The 21,454-nt window shown below is 38.3% G+C and overlaps 1 protein-coding gene across 2 annotated transcripts; it reads left to right on the top strand.

Moving 5' to 3' along the window:
* The first annotated feature begins 14,287 nt into the window (after positions 1-14,287).
* Positions 14,288-21,226, top strand: LOC122279186 (RNA polymerase sigma factor sigF, chloroplastic). 2 transcript variants are annotated; one of them, XM_043089590.1, is made up of 9 exons: positions 14,300-14,565; positions 15,201-15,352; positions 15,590-15,717; positions 15,834-16,040; positions 16,133-16,397; positions 16,485-16,715; positions 19,162-19,302; positions 19,843-20,043; positions 20,736-21,226. In XM_043089590.1, exons 1-9 carry the CDS (start codon positions 14,469-14,471, stop codon positions 21,021-21,023), a joined length of 1,710 nt encoding a protein of 569 aa, XP_042945524.1. In that variant the 5' UTR covers positions 14,300-14,468; the 3' UTR covers positions 21,024-21,226. The 2 variants fall into 2 exon arrangements, with proteins under 2 accessions (XP_042945525.1, XP_042945524.1); XM_043089591.1 differs by lacking the exons at positions 19,162-19,302; positions 19,843-20,043; positions 20,736-21,226 and adding an exon at positions 17,473-17,844 and having other exon boundaries at positions 14,288-14,565.
* The last annotated feature ends 228 nt before the right edge of the window (positions 21,227-21,454 follow it).

Here is a 21,454-nt window from a genome sequence, read left to right as displayed (position 1 = left end):
GTATGGCCAACCACTTTGTCGCTTACAAAATGGTAATCAATATCCATGTATTTTGTTTTAGAATGATAGACAGGGTTAGCCGAGAGGGATGCTGCTCCTAGATTGTCACACCACAAGATAGGAGCTTGAGATAATGGAACAGGAAGTTCTCTAAGAACAGTTTGTAACCATATTACCTCGGCTGCAGAGGAAGCAATAGCCTTATATTCGGCTTCAGTGGAGGATCGTGCAACTGTGTGCTGTTTCTTGGAGCTCTAAGAAATAAGATATTTGCCCAGAAATATACAAGTGCCACTAGTTGATCTGTGATCATCGGGACAGCCTCCCCAATCAGCATCGAAATATACTTGAAGGGTAAGGCTAGATTTGGAAGAGAAAAATAAGCCATGATTTATAGTGGCCTTCAAGTATCTTAGAATGCGTTTTACAGCACTCCAATGAGGAACCTTGGGAGAGTGCATAAATTGACAAACCTTATTAAGCGAGAAGGAAATATCAGGTCAAGTCATGGAAAGATATTGTAGGCCTCCTACAATGCTACAATAGAGTGTAGCATCATCAAAGTCAGGCGTGTCTTGCTTAGAGAGTTTGAGTGATGCTGCCATGGGAGAGGACATTGGGTTGGCAGTAAGCATGTGAGTTCGGGCTAAGAGACTATTGATGTATTTCCTCTGAGATAGAACAATGCCACTGGGAGTGTAATCAACCTCTATTCCTAAGAAGAAAGATAGAGGACCAAGGTCCTTGACAGGAAAAGAAATGCCAAGATCATGAATTAAATTTGAGATAGCAGATGGTTGTGAGGCAGTGATCACTATATCGTCAACATATACAAGCAGGTAAATTTTAGTGCCATTGTAATTCAAAACAAACAAGGATGGGTCAACCCGGGAGGCAACAAAACCATAATTAAGGAGCCAAGAACTTAATTGATGAAACCAAGCCCTAGGGGCTTGTTTGAGCCCGTAGATGGCTTTATTAAGTTTGCAAACATATTGTGGTCGTGATTTATCAACAAAACCTTGAGGTTGTTGCATGTAGACATCTTCAGTCAATAGGCCATGCAAAAATTCATTCTGGATGTCTATTTGGCGTAGTTGCCAGCCATGAGAAACGGCAAGGGAAATAATGAGCCAAATTGTAGAGGCTTTTACAACCGGACTAAAAGTGTCCAGATAATCAACACCAAATTGTTGATGGTAACCTTTTGCAACAAGACGAGCCTTTCTTCTTTCAAAGGACACGTTGGCATGGGTTTTTGTACAAAAAACCCATCTACAACGAAACACATTAGTTTGAGAAATAGGGGATACCAGAGTCCACGTTTGATTTTGGACAAATGCAACATACTCATCCTTCATCGCAGCCTACCATTCAATGTACTTGATTGCGTCGAAGAAGTTCGAAGGATCATCTAGAACACCTGCAGAGATAGTGAGACAGTGTCGAGTAGGATACAGCATAGTACCATTAGTGAACTTTCGAGGACGAGAAGAACCTATGAAGGAATGAGTAATAATGGGGGAACGAGGAGGGATGAGTTAAGAAGGTGGTGGATTGATAGGAGATTGCAAGGAGGAATTTCGCAATGGGGCTGGAGAATTGGGAACGAGTGGCAGAGAAGATGTTCGAGAAATTTTGAGATTGGATGGTTCTAGGTTTTCTGAGGAAGAATGAGAGGGTACGTGGGTAGTTGGGTTTGGGGATTGTGGACCTGGGCCAAGAATTGAATTATAGAGTTGCTGAGATTGTGGTGGGGGGCCCAGAAGTGACGGTAAGATAGGTAAAAAGGCTGGTTCTGAGGGAAGTGAGCTTTTGTTGGGCTTGGGCTGAGGTTTGGACATGGGAAAGGAATGTTCATTAAAAACAACATCCCTAGAAATATACAACCTATTTTTTTGAACATCCAAGCATTTGTAACCTTTTTGGACCAAGCTATATCCAATAAAAAGGCAAGAAGTGGATCGGTAATGAAGTTTATGGGAATTGTAAGGGCATTAATTTGGCCAACACTCACATCCAAAAACTTTGAAAAAGTTGTAATCAGGTTCTTTTTGATAGACCAAATTGTATGGTGACTTGTTACCAAGAACCGGTGTGGGTAAGAGATTGATAAGAAAAACTGTTGTTTCAAAGGCTTCAGCCCAATATGAAAAAGGAAGTGAAGAGTGGGCCAAGAGTGTGAGGCCCATTTCAACTATATGACGGTGTTTTCTTTCAATTAACCCATTTTGTTGATGAGTGTAAGGGCATGAGAAACGATGGAAAATACCAAGTTTGTTACACATAGTGGTGATGGGTTTGAACTCACCACCACCATCCGTTTGAAGAGTAAGTAACTTGGTATTGAAAAGCTATTCAACAAATGGTTAAAAAGATGAAAAGACTTCAGTGGCATCAGATTTTAGCTTAATGGGAAATAACCACGTGAAATGAGTATAAGCATCTATGAAAGAAATATAATATTTATGACCATTTCTTGAAATATGATGGGCTGGACCCCATAAGTCTGCACATAACAATTGTAAAGGCCGTGTATAGTGGGCCTATTTCGAAGAAAACGGAAATTGATGTGATTTAGCTAAAGGACATTGGGAACACTTGAAAGTTGACTCAGTGAGGGAAAGGGGCAAGCACTTGGTGTGCAATACATGAGAGACTAAAGAAAGTGATGGATGTCCAAGTTGCCGGTGCCATTGATCTAAAGTGGTTCTTTCACCAATGTGAGCTGAAGGAGAAGATGAAGAGGACGCACCAGAGGGAAAGATGTAAAGGCCATCACGCATCGGACCGATGAGGAGGAGTTTCCTAGTCTGTTTGTCCTTCACAGCACAATGAGTTGAGTGAAATTCAAAGTAACAATCATTATCTATGTAGAATTGAAGTACAGAGACAAGGTTTTTAGTGATGGAGGGAACATGTAGCAGATTACGTAGATGAAAAGAAGAAGAATTAAGGGTAATAGAAGAGTCACCGAAAGACTAAATTGGAAGACCAGTGCCGTTGCCCACTTTAATTTTCTCACCACCTGCATATGCTTCAGAAGACACATTCAAGTTAGAAAAATCATTAGTGATGTGGTGGGTTGCTGTTGAATCAGGATACCAAACCGAGTCAGATGATGGAGTTTGAGCCGAGTAATTTGCAAAGAAAGTCCTCGGGGTTTCATATTGATAGGAGTGATTGAAGTGCTGGTGACATTGCAATGCAACATGGCCAGCCTTGTTGCATACTTGGCAGACTAGGCAGTGCTCGTTGTACCGCTGTGATGAATTTGAAGCAGGGGGTGGTCGACCACCATGGCCATTGTGGGAATAATAACCACGGCCACGTCCTTGGCGTCCTCCTCGTGAGTGACCATGACCACGTTGGTCACGGGTTGCAGAAGTAAAATTGGCAGATGGCTCAAAGAGAGTAGAGGAGGATTTGTTATGATCAAGTCGGGTTTCATGGATAAGAAGAAGCTGGTAAAGCTCATAAAAGGAGAAGGGGTCTGATCTAGTAGTAATGGAAGTGACAAATGATTCATACGAGGGCCCTAGTCCATTGAGAACAAAAGTAATCAAGTATTTGTCTGAGAAAGGAGAGCCAGGGGTAGCAAGAGAATCAGCAAGGAGTCTGACCTTGCCAAAGTAATTGGAGATATTTTGGTCACCTCATTTGAAGTTTGTGAATTGAAATCTGACTTTGAAGTCTTTGGCCTGTGAATGAGAGGAAATGTAACAGCCCGCTAGAAATTCAATGGTGGAATTTCTATAGACTTTAAGAATCTCGTGAAAACTCCATAAGTTTTCATGAATCAACTAATCGCAAAGGTTTTAGCCTATCAACATAGTCAGTTTTATCACTCGCTGTGATGCCAGAAATGCGATTTTAATTGTTTGAGGTAGTTAGAAGTATTAGAATACGTTATAGCCTACGCTACTAGACTCAATTGAATATTTAGGATTTTATAGCACAACAACCCATTTTCATAATTTCGGACGAAACGGTTGTTCGAAACTGTGAATTTATTTTTAGGGACACTTCAGGGTTGAATTTTGGTAAACGATTTTCACTGTAAGTTAATATGAATATTTAGGATTTTTCAATACTAAGTTTATTATGTATTTCTTTGGAGTGAATAGTAACATCGATAAGCGTACTAAGTGCAGTGTTTTCAAAATCACAGTGTGAATATCCAAATTAGGTTAGAGAAGTTTTATTTAACTACTTGGGAAGATCTTAGCCACACATAGTGAATAGTATTAGACACTTGGTACAAAGAGGAACCATTAGATGGATTTGTGAAGGAAATCAAGGTATGAGATCATGCCACCTAAGCAAAACTTTTTTTTCATCTAATCAACCAAATTGAGCCAAATCAAAAATGGTTTCAACCCTAGTCAAACCCTAAATGGTTGGAATCCAATTGAAACCCCAAAAGCTTGGTTGAAACCGAAACCCTAAACGGTTTCCCCAAACCCTAAAGTTGGCCTTCATACCCTTTTTGATCCAATTTCTAGTATTATGTTTAATCACTTGATTAAATCACTTTCACATGCTATTAATTTCTCAAATTCTTGTTATGATATCATTATCCAACCTTTTAAACCTTGGAAGTTTGATTGGGCCAAGAAAAATTGAATTTGGGCTTGATAGCATCTTAAAACCTAACTGAACCCCTTTTAAACCCCAAATTGAAGCCCACTTGGTTGAGGCCCACCAAGGCCCATGAATTTGGCCAACTTGGAAAGGTTTCTTGAAGAAGTTTCCTCCCCCACATGGCAGACCATTCATTGCCCTTGGCTGCACCCAATAGTGCTTTGATGAGATGGAGAAACCCACCCCATCGACCCCCATACCTCATAGCTTCTGCAGGCTGTCCTTTGCCCCTCACTATTCTCCACTTTATGTCACATAGCCACCTCCAATCAAGGTCATTCAGGTCCATATCTTCCCTATACAGAAGTCTTGAGTCGTGCAAGACACTTCCTTCCCTTTCATCACTTCTTCACCCCGTTCTTAGAGAGAAACCCAAAAGAGCTCTCTCAGGCAGATTTCTGGGTCATTTTTCGTGGGGGTTTTTGACCCTTTTTAAGTATTTTCACAGAATTACTCCTTCATAATAGTTGTTATTCTTTGAGTCTAGTTTCCATAGATATATTATTCGTGTCATTCCATGGTCATTTGGTTGGTCTAAAGTATTTTTAACCAAGGAAAGGTCATTCTAGGCGTGAAACTGGAGAGTATGTTATGTTTTGCAGTTTTTGACCAAGCTAATGGACATATCTTGGTCCGAAAATTTTATGGAGTGTTGTTAGCATGTGTTTAAGAGTTTTCATTGAGGTTTTGCTGCATGACTAAAGCTTTTGGAGGTAGATTTTCTTAGATCTAGAAACTTGAAAACTGGAAGTGGCAAAACAGTTTTTATTTGAAGAAAGTTTGAATATTTCGTGGTTTGATCTTACTCTAAAGGCTTTTATACTTTTATATGATGATCCCTAGTCTCTTATTTTCATGTTAGGATGTTATTTTGAAGATATTTAGTATTAGTTTCAAAGATATGATTTTTCTATGCAAGAGGATTTCGGTTAGGCATAAGATTTGATATTTTTGGGTTAGATCCATGTTTTATTGAGTTTTAGCCATGTGATTTTAAGTTTGATGGTTGGATATTCTTTAGGGAACATTTTAAAAGCATATGATGCTTTATTTCGAAGATCTCACCTTCTTAAGCCATTGATCAAGAGATTTATCAAAGTTAGTTGAGGAAAAAGTTTCTGTTTTTAGACTAAGTGTAAAACCAAAAACTCCCAGTATTATTTTGTGATTTTGGTGACTTTAGTTTGATGATTTAAAGCATGGTTGATCTTAGGATGATGTTATGAATATGTTAGAAGTAAGATTTATTTTTTTTTTGGAATGTTTGGAGATGTTTTGATTTAGGGTCAAAACTTGTGATTCAAGTGTTTGGATCTTTTACAAAAAAAGTTTGGTGTTGATTATTAGCTTTTTCTAAATGGATATTTTAAGTATTGTTTTAAACTTAGGATAGGAAGACGTTTGTTGCAAAATTTTGGTTTAAGCATGAGTTTTGAAGTTGGAAAAAATTGAAACAAAAATCAAGAGAAATGGCCTATGGATGTTTTGGCCATAGTGTGTTTTCCATAGTTGTATTTTGTTTTAAATTTTTCTGAGTTGATATTTGAGTTTAGGACAAAATTTATATGAGGAATGTAAATTTTGAAAATTTTGGAGTTAGGATGTGAAATCCTTAAGTTATGGGTAAAATTGTCATTTTTCCACATATAGAGGGTAAAATGGTCATTTTACTCTAAGTTGTCTCTTTTACACATTTGTAATTGTTAGTAATTAAATTTATAACTTTTAAAATACCCTCTTACAGTTCCTCGTATTTCGCATTTTATTCTCGTAGAACGTGACGATCGAGATAAGTTAGCTTCTAACTTACTATCAGTTTACTGTGTATATATGATGGGTAAGGGAACTACAATTTATATATGTGTGTTATCATATATGTCATGCCATGCCACGTCATTACATGTTTATCTATTATGCATGATTTATTCTATCATGAATATTTATCTGTTACATAATCTATTCTGTCACGTATTGTTATATGTTATAAGTATGCCATGTTAAGTATGCCACATGTTACATGTATGTCATATCATGTAATATTCACCATTACAAGTATGTCATGTTAAGTAAAGAAGTCAGATCAAGTTTATGTTAAGTCAAGTTTCAGATCACGTTTATGTTAAGTTATTGATGTCAATCACGACCCTAAGTGTTAGGATGGGGTATTATCCTAGTGGAACTCCTTTGTTCAAGCTGGAGTGTCTAAATAGGTGTGAAATTCCCTAGGTTGACGAAATATAGTCAACAGGTTGCAAATGGGGCCTAATTAGCTGGTCACGGGAGCGCGCCAAGCACTAATGCCGATGGTGCCAAACAATTCATGGGGCCACAACAACTGTGGAGCATGAAGTATGGAGCCACAACAACTGTGGAGCATACACTACGTGAGACACAGCAATTGTGACACGTAGAATACGTAGGGCCACAACAACTGTGGAATACGTATTAACGCACTCATAGCTGGTGTAGATACATGTATTGTGATGCGGTAATCTGTAGGGACACACGGCTCAAGGGGACCCGTGTAGCACCCATATTAATTAAGTCTATTGAACAAGATTCCAAGTTTATGTCATGAAGTTAAGAATAAGCAATATGTTACGGTCAAGGATAATACGCGCTGCCTGGTACTGTAGTCAAGGCTATGCACTGCCAAGTACTATGGTGAAGGAGTATAATCTGCCATACTACAAAAGGATGATACGCGTTATCTGGTACTGCGGTCAAGGCTATGCATTGCCGAGTACTATGGTGAAGGAGAAAATTCTACTGTTATGTTATGTTCAAGTTCACGTTCAAGTTATGTTATGTCAATGTTCACATTAAGTTTCAAGTTCATATTCATATCATGTTATGTTCATGTTTATGTTATGTTCAAGCTCACGTTTATGTTATGTTATGTTCATGTTCATGTTAAGTTTCAAGTTCATGTTCATATCATGTTATGTTCACGTTTATGTTATGTTCAAGCTCATGTTCATGTTATGTTATGTTCATGTTCACGTTATGTTTCAAGTTCACGTTCATGTCATGTTATGTTCACGTACATGTTATGTTCAAGTTCACGTCCATGTTATGTTACATTCATGCTCACATTCTATCTCAAGTTCACGTTTATGTTATGTTATGCTCAGGTTTATGTTAAGTTCAAGCTTATGTTTATGTTATGTATGTTCACGTTCATGCTATGTTTCAAGTCCATGTTATGTTTCAAGTTTACATTCTTGTTATGTTGCTAGTCCATGTTATGTTTTAAGTACAAGTTCATGTCATGTCAAGTCAAGTTCAGTTCATGTTTCAGTTCAGGTTATGTCAGTTATGACATGCTATATATCAAGTTATGCTATGCTTACTTACTACTTTAATTATGCATTCATGCTTTTACTGCTATGCATGCATCTTTAACCTGTATGGGAGTTTCCTGTTAACCTGGAAACTCGATGGGATCAATTCAGCTTGACTGAAGATGAGAATTCAGTCATAGAAGTGGACTCGATCGACTTGGAGGATGCTGCACAGAAGGAAGAAAGGAGGTTGGCTTGTAAGTTGTGGTCTGATCGTCGAGTGGGAAAGGAGGTGGTCAGATCGACTATGGCTAATATCTGGAAGGTAAGTAGCTCGTTTTCTTTCCAAGAAGTGAGTACAAACCTATTTGTGATTGTATTTGAGTGTAAAGAGGATGCACGACGTGTATTGAAGGGTAGGCCATGGCTATTCAGTAGTTATGTCCTGGTCCTCAAGGTGTTTGATGGATTTACTCATCCGAAGCAAATGAATTTTGACAGTGAAGACTTTTGGATCCAATTGGTCAATCTACATTTTGTTTGTATGAACCGAGAGGTAGGGAAACAGATTGGAGATTCAATTGGTGTGGTTAAGGAGATTGATGAGTGGAGAGATGGATCTGGTTGGGAGGGCATTATGAGAGTCAAAGTTGAATTAAATTTAAAAAGAACTATTGCTCGTGGAAGAACTATGAACCTGCTTGGAAAAAAATACAGGATTCCTCTAAGATATGAAAAGCTGCCTAGAATGTGCTTTAATTGTGGAGTGATTGTTCACGGGGGAGAAGGATGTCCTAAGCCAGGTGTTGGTGTAAATGAAAAACAGTATGGAACCTGGCTTCGGGCTAGCAATCTGATGGGGAGAAGGAGTGGGATTCCAAGTGATGATAAAATAGGTTCTGGCTATGTTAATCATGAAGCTGAACATAGGGAGGGGAAAGGTTATAAAAAGAATGAGGGGGAAGGGGAGGATGAATCAGATCCTGATAAATCTGAGCCAACAGGTAGTGATGAGGTGTGTGTTGCAAGTGAGGGGGTTATAGAGCAGAGTAAGCATGCTTTGAAGCCAGAATTGGAAGAAAAAAGGACTAGTATTCCTGTGGTCAATAAAACAATTAATGAAATGACTGAGAAGCTGGAAAATGAAAAAAGTGAAGGAGGTTTGTGTATGTTAATGGCTAGTAATGAAAGGCCATCAGATACACTGAATGATGTGGAGGTAAATGAGAGTGGTGGTGTATTTAACAAAGGAAGATGGAAAAGAAGGGCCAGGGTACTCAGAAACTCTGACAGGATTGTGGTGTCTTCTAAAGGCAAGCGTGGTCTACAATTGATTGATGAGGATCCTGATTTGGAAGAAAACCAGGTGAAGAGAGGGAAGTATGAGGGGGACTATGGAGAGAATATGGTTGCTAAGGACTTGGCGGAGGCTGTTAACCAGCCCCGCCAATCATTATGAAAATACTAAGTTGGAATTGCTGAGGGCTTGGGAACCCTCGGACAATTCAAGACCTATACCTTTTGGTAAAGGAAAAGAAGCCCGAGATAGTCTTTATCATGGAAACAAGGCTATTGACAAAGAAGTTTGAGTTTATAAAAAAGAAAATAGACTATGAGGGTTGTTTTGTGGTGGATGCTAGAGGTAGTAGTGGGGGGCTGGCTTTGTTGTGGAAAAAGAATGTTAGTGTTGAGTGACTAATTTCACTCAGCACCATATTAGTGTGATGGTGGGGCAGGATGTATCAAAGACAAAGTGGCTTTTGACTGGTTTCTATGGCCATCCCGAGACCTCAAAATGGAAATCAACTTGGAACATGCTGTCAAGTCTGAAACCAGTGAATAATCAAGGATGGTGTGTGATTGGAGATTTCAATGAAATTGTAGCACAATCTGAGAAAGTGGGGGGGAAAGAAAGGCCAGAGGGACAAATGGATGAGTTTAGACATTGTTTGGAGGGTAACAACTTGTATGATTTGGGGTGGAGGGGAATGAAATTCACATGGTCCAATAAACATGATGATGAGTCTTTTACTAAAGAGAGGCTTGACAGAGCAGTTGCCAACCCTCAATGGATGGATCTATTTTCAGATAGGAGGGTGGAGACTTTGATTGCTAGGCAATCTGACCATAAGCCTATTTTGTTGATAATAAAGGAGGTTAATTGTTTTGCTGCTCCCAGAAGAAGATTATTTAGATTTGAAGCAAATGGACTCTGGAGGAAGAGGGAACAAATGTTGTTGAAGCTGCTTGGGCAAGAGATAATGCAGGCCAAACACCATTAAAAGAGGTCCAAGGAAAATTAAAAAGATGCAGGGGTGAACTAATTAAGTGGAACTCACTAAGAGTTTCTGAAGGGGAAAAGGAGATTTCAAAGCTGAGTGAGTTGCTGGAAAAAGAGCAGAAATGTGAAGGGGCCCATAATGCATTGATCATAAGAAGATTACAGAAGAAGCTTGGCTTACTTCTTGAAAAGGAAGATTTAAAATGGAAGCAAAGGGCAAAAAGAAATTGGTATAAACTTGGTGATAGAAATACCAAGTTTTTTCATGAATGTGCTACTCAGAGAAAGAAGAAGAATTGTATTTCTGAAATTCAGGATGCAAATGGAGTAAGGGTGGCTGATCAAAAAGGCATTGAGGAGGTGTTCTCTCAGTATTTCAGAAACCTTTTCACTTCTTCAAATCCATCACCAGAAGATATTGAAGAGGGATTAAGAGGAGTTGAAAGGAGAGTTACTGATGCTATGAACTCAGAACTGCAGAAGGTCTTTGTATTGCCAAAAGTTGAAGCTGCACTTAAAGAAATGGGGCCCCTTAAGTCTCCTAGACCAGATGGTTATGGAGCCTGTTTTTACCAGACCTACTGGAGTGTCGTTGGGCAGGAGGTATGTCAAGCTGTCCTATCCTTTTTGAATGGCAAATGTGAACTTGATTGTAATATTAATTTTACTTATATTGCCTTAATACCTAAAGTTGAAAAACCTGCTGTAGCTAGTGAGTATCGTCCTATAAGCCTATGTAATGTGCTATACAAGATAGTGTCAAAAGTGCTAGCTAACAGATTGAAGAAGGTGCTGCCGGAAGTGATCTCAAAGAACCAAAGTGCATTCATCCCAAGCAGGCTCATTACAGACAATGTCATGGTTGCATATGAAACTTTGCATACCATGAAAACAAGGCAAAAAGGAAGGGTTGGAAGTATGGCTTTGAAGCTGGACATATCCAAAGCCTATGACAGAATTGAATGGGGGTTTTTGGAGGGAGTGATGAGGAAGCTAGGCTTTGGAGAAAAATGGATTAAATTGGTTATGGATTGTGTTACTTCAGTAACATATTCTGCCTTAGTAAATGGACAGCAAAGTAGTATTATAAAGCCATCAAGAGGAATTCATCAAGGAGATCCTATTTCTCCTTATTTGTTCATCCTTTGTGCTGAGGGTCTGAGTTCACTTGTGGATATGGCTGAAAGAAATGGTGAAATAAAGGGGGTTGCTATAACCAGAGGAGGTATAAGAGTAAATCATTTACTCTTTGCTGATGATTCTGTCATCTATGGAAGAGCAAAACTGACAGAGTGGTACAAGATTCAAAAGCTGTTAGGCACATATGAAAGGGCCTCGGGTCAGTGCTTAAATAGACAAAAAAACCACCATTTTCTTTAGCTCCAATACACCTATGGCTGTAAGAAGACAGATTCAGGAAGTGGCAGGGGTAGCTGTTTGTGGCAATTTTGAGAAGTATCTTGGTCTTCCTTCTATTGTAGGTAGATCAAGATATAATGCTTTCAAGCATTTAAAGGAGAGAGTTTGGTTGAAAGTAAATAACTGGAAGAATAAGTTCCTTTCACAGGCAGGGAAAGAAGCACTGTTAAAAGCTGTGGTCCAAGCAATACCAACGTATTCTATGAGTGTTTTTCTACTCCAAAGAAAATTATGCAAAGAAATAACTGCTGTAATGGCAAGATTTTGGTGGAGTCATATGCAAAATGATAAAAGAGTCCATTGGAGGAGCTGGTCAAAGATGGGTGATGCTAAAGGTAGAGGGGGGTTGGGGTTTAGAGAGCTTGAATGTTTTAATAAAGCCATGTTGGCCAAGCAAGTATGGAGGATCCTGAATAATCCTCACTCTTTGGTGGCAAGAGTAATGCAAGAGAAGTATTTCAAGGGGAAGAGTGTTCTAGATGCCAATTTGGGATACTCTCCATCTCTGATTTGGAGGAGCCTTTTTTCTTCTGTTGGATTGATAAAAGATGGCTTATCATGGAGGGTTGGAGATGGGAATGTGATAAAAATATGGAAAGATAGATGGGTACCTTCATCTTCTTCCCATTTATTGCAATCTCCTGTGAAAATGATTCCAGCTGAGGCAACTATTAAGCAGTTAATTAAGGAGGGCAGTGGTGAGTGGAATAAAGAGCTTATTAGAGAGATTTTCAACAAAGAAGAGGCTGAGGCCATTGGTAATATTCCTTTAAGTAAGATGGGTACAAAGGATAAAATGAGATGGGGCTGTTCTCAGAATGGCTTATTTTCTGTAAAAAGTGCATATCACCTGGAACACTCAAGGATAAGGGCTGAAAAGGGTGAATCCTCAACTATGAATGCAGATGAGTTTGGATGGAAGTCGATATAGAAGCTGAAGGTGCAGGGTGTGGTGAAACAGTTCCTGTGGAAGGCTTGCCATGACTTACTTCCAACCAATCTGAACTTAAAAAGGAAGAAAATAGGTGAAAATAGCCTATTACCTATCTGTGAAAAGGAAGAGGAGACCACTGCACATGCTTTATGGTGTTGTTCAGCTGCTTCAGATGTCTGGGCAGAGAATGGTAGTCCAGTTCATAAGTGGGCTTGTTCTGCAGGTCACTTTATGGAGCTATGGAAGCAAATCAACAGCTGTTTGGAGGAGGATGGGGTAAGTCTTGTGACTTGCATGATGAGAAGAATATGGTTGAGAACGAACTCTTTTATTTTTGAGAAAAAGTTTGAGAGTCCAAAAGCTTTAATTCTTGCTGCCATGCAAAATATTGAAGATTTTAATACTATAAACAATTCTTCAAAACCTGATCGAGTTGACAGGAGGCTGGTTAAATGGGAAAAACCTGAGGCTATGGTCTGCAAAGTTAATTGGGATGCTGCACTGGATGTAAAAAACAAACAAGTGGGAATTGGGATCATTGTAAGGGACTCGGAGGGTGAGATTCTTGCCTGTCTATGCTCAAGACTTTCTGTTACTGTTAAGGCTGTAGTGGCTGAGGCATATGCACTGAGAAGAGCATTATTTCTTTGTTTGGAGCTGGGACTGCAGAAAGTGTTGTTGGAGGGTGATTCCTAGGTGGTAGTGAAGGATACAAACAGTGATGCTGTTATATGGGCAAATTATGGTGTAGTAATTGAGGATGTTAGAAGTTTGTTAAAGAATAATAGGTGTTGGTCTGTAAATTTCAGTCATAGGGAGGCTAACAATGTAGCTCATTTATTAGCCAAAATGGCTCTTACTTGTGATGAAGAAATTGTATGGATAGAGGAGGGCCCTCCACAAATTATGAATGCTGTGTTGAGGGAGAAATATTGTAATGATTAATTGTTGATAAATGAAATATACATGTCATACTTTCAAAAAAAATATTTTTCTTATTATTTTCTATAATGAATTTAAGGACCCTTTTTTAGTCAAACTTTAAGGACTTTTCCTAATGCATAGCGCAGATGTGCGACAAGTACTAATAAAAATTATGGTTAATTGCAAAATTAATATCTAAGTTTCCGTATTTTCGCAATTCAATGTGTCACTTTTAATTTTTATAAATTAATGCTTAAACTTTAAAAAACTTGTAATTCAGTATCTTAATTAATTTTACTGTTTAGTTGAGACATAACATCCATACACAACATGATAGTCTTTTATTGGATGACGTAATTATTAATGCCACGTGTCAACTAATAAGAGATCGAAATGTGATTTTTCAATAATTTTTTAACTATAAAATTAAGGAAGATACTGAATTGCAAGTTTCTTTACATTTATCTATCAATTTTGAAAAAGTTATAACTTGAGGTATTGAATTAAAGAAACGTAAAAATCTTGTAATAATTTTGCCATTAACTATAAATTTAAAATATTCACGAGTGCAGTCGGCCGGTCTTGACATCCATGTATTGTGCTGACATTCGGCCCACGGTCCACCAAATGATAGATTGTCCGAGTCTGAGAAACATCGACTTGAGAGTGTGAAATGTGGGCTTGGTTGAGCGAGTTGGGCTGAACATCGTGGGGAGAACCGCTGTCGACAGACAGGCAACAGATACGAGAATGGTGTCAGGGAGACATGGAGACATGCAGTTAAGCCCACCGTAACAACAACCTAATCCATTTCGGTGAAGGGGTTTACTAATTTTGTGGTGTGAAATAGTGCCTTTGCTCTGCATTGCAGACCCATCTCTGATTCTTTATCTACAAAGAGACACATCGATTTTCATAGACAACCTTACGGATAAGCTGCTGATATAGTGTACAGACAGTATAATTACTGTAGAATTTATCCATGGAAGTTGGAAGGAATTTGCTTTCTTCAAAGCCGTCGTTTCCTTCAGGAACCCACCTTAAAAATTGTCTTTCCTCTTCTTCTTCTTCTACTTCAGGTAAGCTTATACGCCTTTCAATTCTTATTTTCGTCCCTTCTTCCTTTGAAGTGCGGTTATACCACACATTTGACTAGCGGGTTTCCTCTGTATATATCTCTTGCTGCAAATGCTGTAATGTACCGTATGCTGTAATATATCAAAAGCGTAATGGTAGTGTGAATTTTATAGCACAGACCTCGTTACTTTTCCTCTGGTGGACTGATTCTAGTTTAAAAATGAAAACAAAACAATACTTCGAATTTAGATTGAGCGGAATGGAAGCCTAGACGCGCCGTTAATGTTTGATGTTTTGTCCGTTCAGTTGTATCCTACTATCCTGCAATGTGTGCATGTACTTGTTGAATTGTATTATAGTACTTTTTGATTTAACTAATTTGTATAATATGTTATATTACCGTCTTTATAGACTTGTTATTTGTCGGTGAGTGAGTTTGCGAGCCCTTTTTGCATTGAACTCTTCCTGTCAATAGTCTCATCTGGTACTCTATGTTTAAGCTGTTTAATTTTTACTCTTTGAACCCACAATCGAACAAAAGAAAAAATCTTCTAGGTTGCCCAGAGTTTATAATCATTTTATTTCCTTGTGTTTGTGTTTTCGTTCGTCATGTATGCTTGTGCTCATAATTTTGCAGCTTTGATGCTTCATGAACAAGCAGCTTCTGTTGTCACCTCTATGCTAAGCACTTGTACACCTCAACGTCACTGTGCCTCAATTCCATTGCAAGAGCAGCGTGATGAAAATTACCCTCTGTTGCACGTATTTAAGGAAGCCGCAACGTCTTGGGTTGGGCTCTTTCTTGTTTGCCTACAATGCACATGCATCCTCACTTTACGATTGTCAATTTATTTCTAATACATTAATTGAAAATCCTATCACTTTCATAAAATTCTTGTTGATCAATGTTTTTCATGCTTCAAGAGTGTGTAATTTTTTGGTAAAAATACACATTACGTCTCTCTTGCAACTCCGAACTGATCCATTACCAATTATTTTCTTTCTATTCTTTCTGTTTTGTTAAAGGGAATTTTAGAGAGAACCCGGACGGTGGCTGGGGCCTCAGTCAATGAAGAGAAAAGTCCTGGAAACTCTAACCAATTGCTGCACGACTTTGAGCGCCAGTTGCTTCACTGGCCTGGTTTGGGACAGTTGTAAGTTCAGGCAATCTTAAGCCGAATCAGTTCTGCTATTGCCTCGATTTCTTATTGTTTTAATCTTATTCCTGAACTGCATCCTATGTATTCTTTTGTGAAATTTTGTGTTGCAGGTTACCACCTATGCAAACAGGAAAAACAATGTCTTCCTCCTTGATTATGCAGCCTAATACTGCTAGTACAGAGAATCCTATGGATGTTGAAGAATGTGATATTGTGGCTCTTGCTAAGAAAGCTTTGTCAGCCTCTCAAGAAGCAGCCTTGTTAGCCGAAGACTCCAAATTAATAGGATCTGATTTTGATGAGTCACTTTCTTCTGGGTTAGTATTATCTTAACTGTTCTCTTCCCCTATTATGCAGTCCTCATATTAAGCAATCTATTCGCAGACTAACACCTAAATATATTTTTCAGTTTTGGGTCTAGGATTTTTGTGAATATACCACTCGAGGAGGAGAAAGTGGTAAGGTCTACACGAATTTTAGAGAGGCGATCTAAGAAAAGAAGAGTGCCAAAGTCGAATGTTCACGAGACTCTAAGTTCTAGAAATGTAGATGTGAAAAGAAAGATTAGTGAAGGTTTTGATCCAAATGATCCCCTTCGATTGTTCTTGTGGGGTCCTGAAACAAAACAACTTTTGACGTTTGAAGAAGAGTCTGAATTGATTGCCCAAGTACAGGTGTATTTCGAAAACCTTTCCATTCAAGATGGTGAGAGATGTTTGGTATATAGAGGTCTTATTCTTGCTTGGCTTGAAACTGTACAGGATTTAATGAAATTAGAAGAAGTGAAGATTAGGCTCCAATCTCATTTTGGCCGTGAACCAACATTGGTTGAATGGGCTGAAGGAGTGGGTATCAGTTATAGGGCCCTGAAGTCAAAACTGTATTCTGGTAATAGCAGCCGGGAAAAGCTGATTTATGCAAACTTACGTATGGTGGTTCACGTTGCTAAACTATATCCAGGGCGTGGTCTCAGCTTTCAGGACTTATTGCAGGTTTAACACAATTAACTTTTCTATTTCCTTTCCTCATTTTAAAGTTCCCCCCACCCTGCGTCAACCAAGGAAAACAGGGAAAAAAAACATTATTGAGCAGAGAATGCATAAAATATTTGTCAAATATAATGAATAGGACATGCTTACAGCAGTTTCCATTGCTGAGGGTTTTGAACTATCTCCTACCCAATTCAAAGCAAAAAGTATCTTCTTTTTTTTTTTTTTTTTGGGTTTGGGGGGGGGGGGGGGGGGGGGGGGGGGGGGGTTGTCGTTGATTAGATATTCTTTATGCTTCTTATGTATTATGATGCATTTTGTAATACAAATAATACGGAAAAAGTAAGGGAAAAATAGATTTTGAATCAATTGTTTTACATTGTAGAACTCAAACTACCATTTTTTAGACATTAAACCCTCAAATTTATTGTTTTTCATTCAATATAAGCCTCCATCTGATTTCGGCTGTTAAAGTGGACAGAAAATGGGTGATGTGGCAAAATCTTGCAAATTGGATTTTAACAGAAGATGCATATTGTAAATTTTTTAAAGTTTTAGGGTAAATGCGCCAAAATTGGTAGCTTGAGTACCACATTATAAAAGGGCAACAGTTTGGGAGTGCAATGCCTATTTTTTATCAAAGTAAAACAATTAAATACGCAAATGAAGTGCTTCATAACCTATTAGATGTATAGAAAAAAGATATCTAGCAAACTTCACAATTAGTGAGACAGTTGACCACCTTCTTCTACACTGCAAGTTCGCAAGTGAGATATGGAACTACTTCTTCAACAAAATGGGATTAGTATGGGTAATGCCAGGTAGGGTGGAGGACCTAATAGCAAGCTGGAAAGGAATTACTGGGACTCAGCAAATTGCAGCCTTATGGAGGATGGCTCCAATCTGTATTTGTTGGTGTATTTGGAGAGAGAGGAACGAGAGAATTTTCAAGGATCATGAACGATCCTCGGAAGAGTTTAGGAGTTTCTTCTGGAAGACCTTATTTCTGTGGGCTATTGCTCTAGATTTTAATGGCCTAAGCTTCCATAATTTTCTTATTTCTGTTTCTAGTACTTAATTAAGTGTATGCTCATGTATACCTCCTGTGTACCTGGGCTATGCCCATCTTTTATTAATAAAGCTTTCTTATTACCTATCAAAAAAAAAGTTCTTGTTTAAATAAAAAAGACTAAGATGCTTTTATCCCAAATCTTTTGTTTGTTTGTTTTTTTTCTTTTTTCTTCTTTTTTTCTTTTTTTTTTTTTTTTTTGTGGTAAGAGGGAGGGGTGAGAGGACTTAGGGGAGGATGCTGGATAGCCTTGTGTTATGGGTTTTGAAAAGATACCTTTGTTTGGGTTTCAAAATTTCTTGGAGGCTAAATTTTTTTTTTTTTTTCTTTTTAAAAACAATATTCTAGATATTTTTTTTATTGGCACCAGGTGTCCAGGAACAACATCCCGACTAATCCCGAGGGTGCATAGGCCCTTGGCAAGGAGTTTTCCGCAAATGCACCTCGGATAATTTAAGGAGAAAATCCCCTAGTCCGATGACCCCTAGAGATTATTTACACCCAAGAGGATTTGAACCTTAGACCTGGAGGGAGCATACCCCCAAGCCCAAGGCCTTTACCACTTGAGCCAACCCCTAGGGGTTAAAATATTCTAGATATTTCTTTAAAGCAGTTTCTAGGCCAAAGTTTTTGCTTATAGAAAAAAAAGTAATAAAATCCAGATGTCTTATTCCTAGAATGTGACACAGTTTTGAGGGTTTTCAGCTTTTATGGGAGCTATGGTCTTTTTTTTTTTTTTTTTTTTTTTTTTTCGTTTCTGTGGTTCTTCACAGTTTTGGGAGGTGGAAGGGGCCAAGTGGGATTTTGTTCAAACTTATTGGGTGCCAAATTTTCAAATTCTTTTCTCCGTTTCATAATAATAAGGTAAGCTTCGTTGCTCCAACCGGGCTGCAGCCGCTGCTTACTAAGCGCTGGTTCTATCCCACCTAACCATGTCAAAAGGGGGTGGTCCCCTTTTCGCCTGCCTTCCCTTTGCCCCTGTATCATGACACATTGAGACAGCCACACTGAACATTGTTTGAGATAATTTAATATTGTTTCTTGCATTAAGATCCCAACATGCTATAGTTTTTAACATACTCCATATGTACCGCTGGGCTGCTTTATGTATCCCAACGCCTTACAATTATTTGGATGAATAATCTTGAGTTTTAGATCTATTGGTCCCAAATACATTTCATGTGCTCTATACAAGTGCTCATATGATATAGAAGAAATGTTTTTGCTCACCAAAATATTCAGATATAAAAAAAGTGAATTTAGTTTTCATTCCAATCTACAGTAGGGCATCAACCAGTGTTATTTACAGAAGTATGGCTCTGTAAGGGTGAAAATATAATGATAATCTCTACTAAAAGTTTGCTGATATCTTTGCTGTAGGAAGGCAGTATGGGTCTTATGAAAAGTGTTGAGAAGTTCAAACCCCAATCCGGTTGTCGGTTTGCTACTTATGCCTATTGGTGGATAAGGCAATCAATTAGGAAGGCCATATATCAACATTCCAGGACAATCCGTTTGCCGGTATTGTAAATCATTCTGTTTCTCTAGTTTCTGTTTTTCAATAAATGTTTGTGCTTGGAATATTGTGGGAGCATCCATCTATGTTTCAATTATTATGACCCTATGCTTGCACAAAATTACTTGTATTTTAATTAAATTCTGGAAATGATGGAAGTTCACTAACTTTTCGATGTTGATTACAAATAAAGAAGTCTTGTAATTGAAATTAACAGCTTGATTTCTTATAGCTTATTGGTGATTTTAACATGCTATAGATGTTGTATGGATCATGTCGTTTTTACGTTATTGAAGATGATCACTTCCATACAATAGCCTTTCTTGTTTCATACCCCAGCCATCCCATGATGTGGCACACCTCCATTGGAGGAAAGTCCTGTGTTTATAAACTATTTTCACTCCCCATGCACATGCGCATAAGGGATGTCCCGGGATGACATGGCTGGGGGATGGCAAATAGACTTATTCATTGAAGATATGTGATATGCTGAAGTGTCCAAGTGAAGGAGAAATTTAGCACCTTGTGAAATATGTTAAATGCAGGAGAATGTACATGCCCTACTGGGCAAGATGATGGAATCAAAGAGAGTACTCATTCAGGAAGGAAACCATCATCCAACTAAAGAAGAATTAGCACAACATGTTGGGATTACAGTCAACAAGTTAGAAAAATTGCTATATACAACCAGACTACCACTTTCAATGCAACGACCAGTTTGGGCGGACCAAGATACCACTTTTCAGGTAATGCTTTTGTGTTGTTTCAGCTTCCTTTGATCAGATATAACACTTTGTGTTATATGTAAATATTGGAGGCAAATATTTCAGAACCTTGTACATTTTGGCCAGCTAAAAATGTGAGCTGCAGTGTCTCATTGCTCAATTTGATGTGTCCTATTTTTTCTGCATCTTCTGTGAGCTGTGAACAAATATTGGAGCAGACAAATCTGGAAGAAAATGGTTGCCACAAAGTTTCAGAAAAGTAATGGGAATATTTTTAAACAGGTCTAAAAGGTTTTGTGAGAGGAAGCCATCACTTCGACATATAATAATAATAAGTAGTCATGAGTAGTGATTTTGGGTTGCTCTTTTGATTTACTTGTTCAAATTTAATGCGCAACTCTCTCTCCCTTTCTGCTACTCTTCCAGATTTTGACATATTTTCAGATTTGTATTCTGTAAGCTCATTTCATTGCCATTTTATTATGATTCCAGAATATTACATTTTCCAGATTTCATACATTGTCATTTTTGGCTATGGAGGAAATTCTATCTCAGAAAGCATATAGATGAATCCAAAACTAACGGTCAATAGGATATCAAGTTTTTACATCTGTAGACCTTGAGTTTAGTTTTATGTCCACCGGTTTAGCAAAGAAGCTTTCTGAAAAATGCTCAAAGTGACGAGACTACTCATTATCCCTCTAAATCTGCAGGAGATAACTGCAGATACTACGGTCGAGATCCCAGAAGTAAGTGTTGCAAAGAAGCTGATGAGGCAGCATGCGCGCAACCTGCTAAGCATTCTCAGCCCAAGGGAGAGGCGGATAATCAGGCTAAGATTTGGCATTGAAGATGGGAAACAGAAATCATTGTCAGAAATTGGCAACATGTTTGGGTTGTCAAAGGAGAGGGTGCGGCAGCTGGAGACCCGAGCATTGCATAGGCTCAAGCAGTGCCTCGGTAGTGAAGGACTTGTGGCATATACAGAATTGCTTGTTTAGCCGTTGAAAGAATCGGCCTAAGGTGCTGTTTTCACATTATTATACTGTTATGCTTCTCGTATGCCTTTACAGTTTGTGGTTCTTGAAAGTGGTCGAGAATCAAGCTAGCCTAGAGTAGAACTCTAGTCTTCAAAGTTGAGCGTCAAATGGTATGTTGTAAGATAAAAATTTATCCTTTAAATGAATATATGTGTATCTCTATACATCTCCCGAGCAAGTAATCTAGTTGACCTTCCTGACATTCTTCAAATGGGGATCACAAGTTGGCAAAATAATTTAATAGTCCCGACTTAAAAATAGTCACTGGATTTTTAAAATTTCTTTTAGGTCCTGTTTGGTTGTTAAACTCAATTGAGGTCAACTCAGTTCAGTCTAATTTTAAGTTGAGTCTAACTTTCAAACACCCTACTGTCAAATTACTAAACTCATTT

This window comes from Carya illinoinensis, chromosome 10 (genome assembly GCF_018687715.1).
Source record: "Carya illinoinensis cultivar Pawnee chromosome 10, C.illinoinensisPawnee_v1, whole genome shotgun sequence".
In the NCBI taxonomy this organism is placed as follows: Eukaryota; Viridiplantae; Streptophyta; class Magnoliopsida; order Fagales; family Juglandaceae; genus Carya; species Carya illinoinensis.
The sequence above is the reverse complement of the archived record's forward strand: the minus strand, read 5'-3'. Positions and strand labels throughout refer to the sequence as shown.

What these genes read in the sequence shown, in the direction of transcription:
- LOC122279186 (XM_043089590.1), top strand. Translation starts at nt 14,469, where the DNA reads ATGGAAGTTGGAAGGAATTTGCTTTCTTCAAAGCCGTCGTTTCCTTCA. An exon ending in AGGAAGCCGCAACGTCTTGG is followed by an intron (nt 15,353 to 15,589) that starts GTTGGGCTCTTT and finishes GTTTTGTTAAAG; the next exon opens with GGAATTTTAGAGAGAACCCG. An exon ending in AATTGATTGCCCAAGTACAG is followed by an intron (nt 16,398 to 16,484) that starts GTGTATTTCGAA and finishes GAAACTGTACAG; the next exon opens with GATTTAATGAAATTAGAAGA.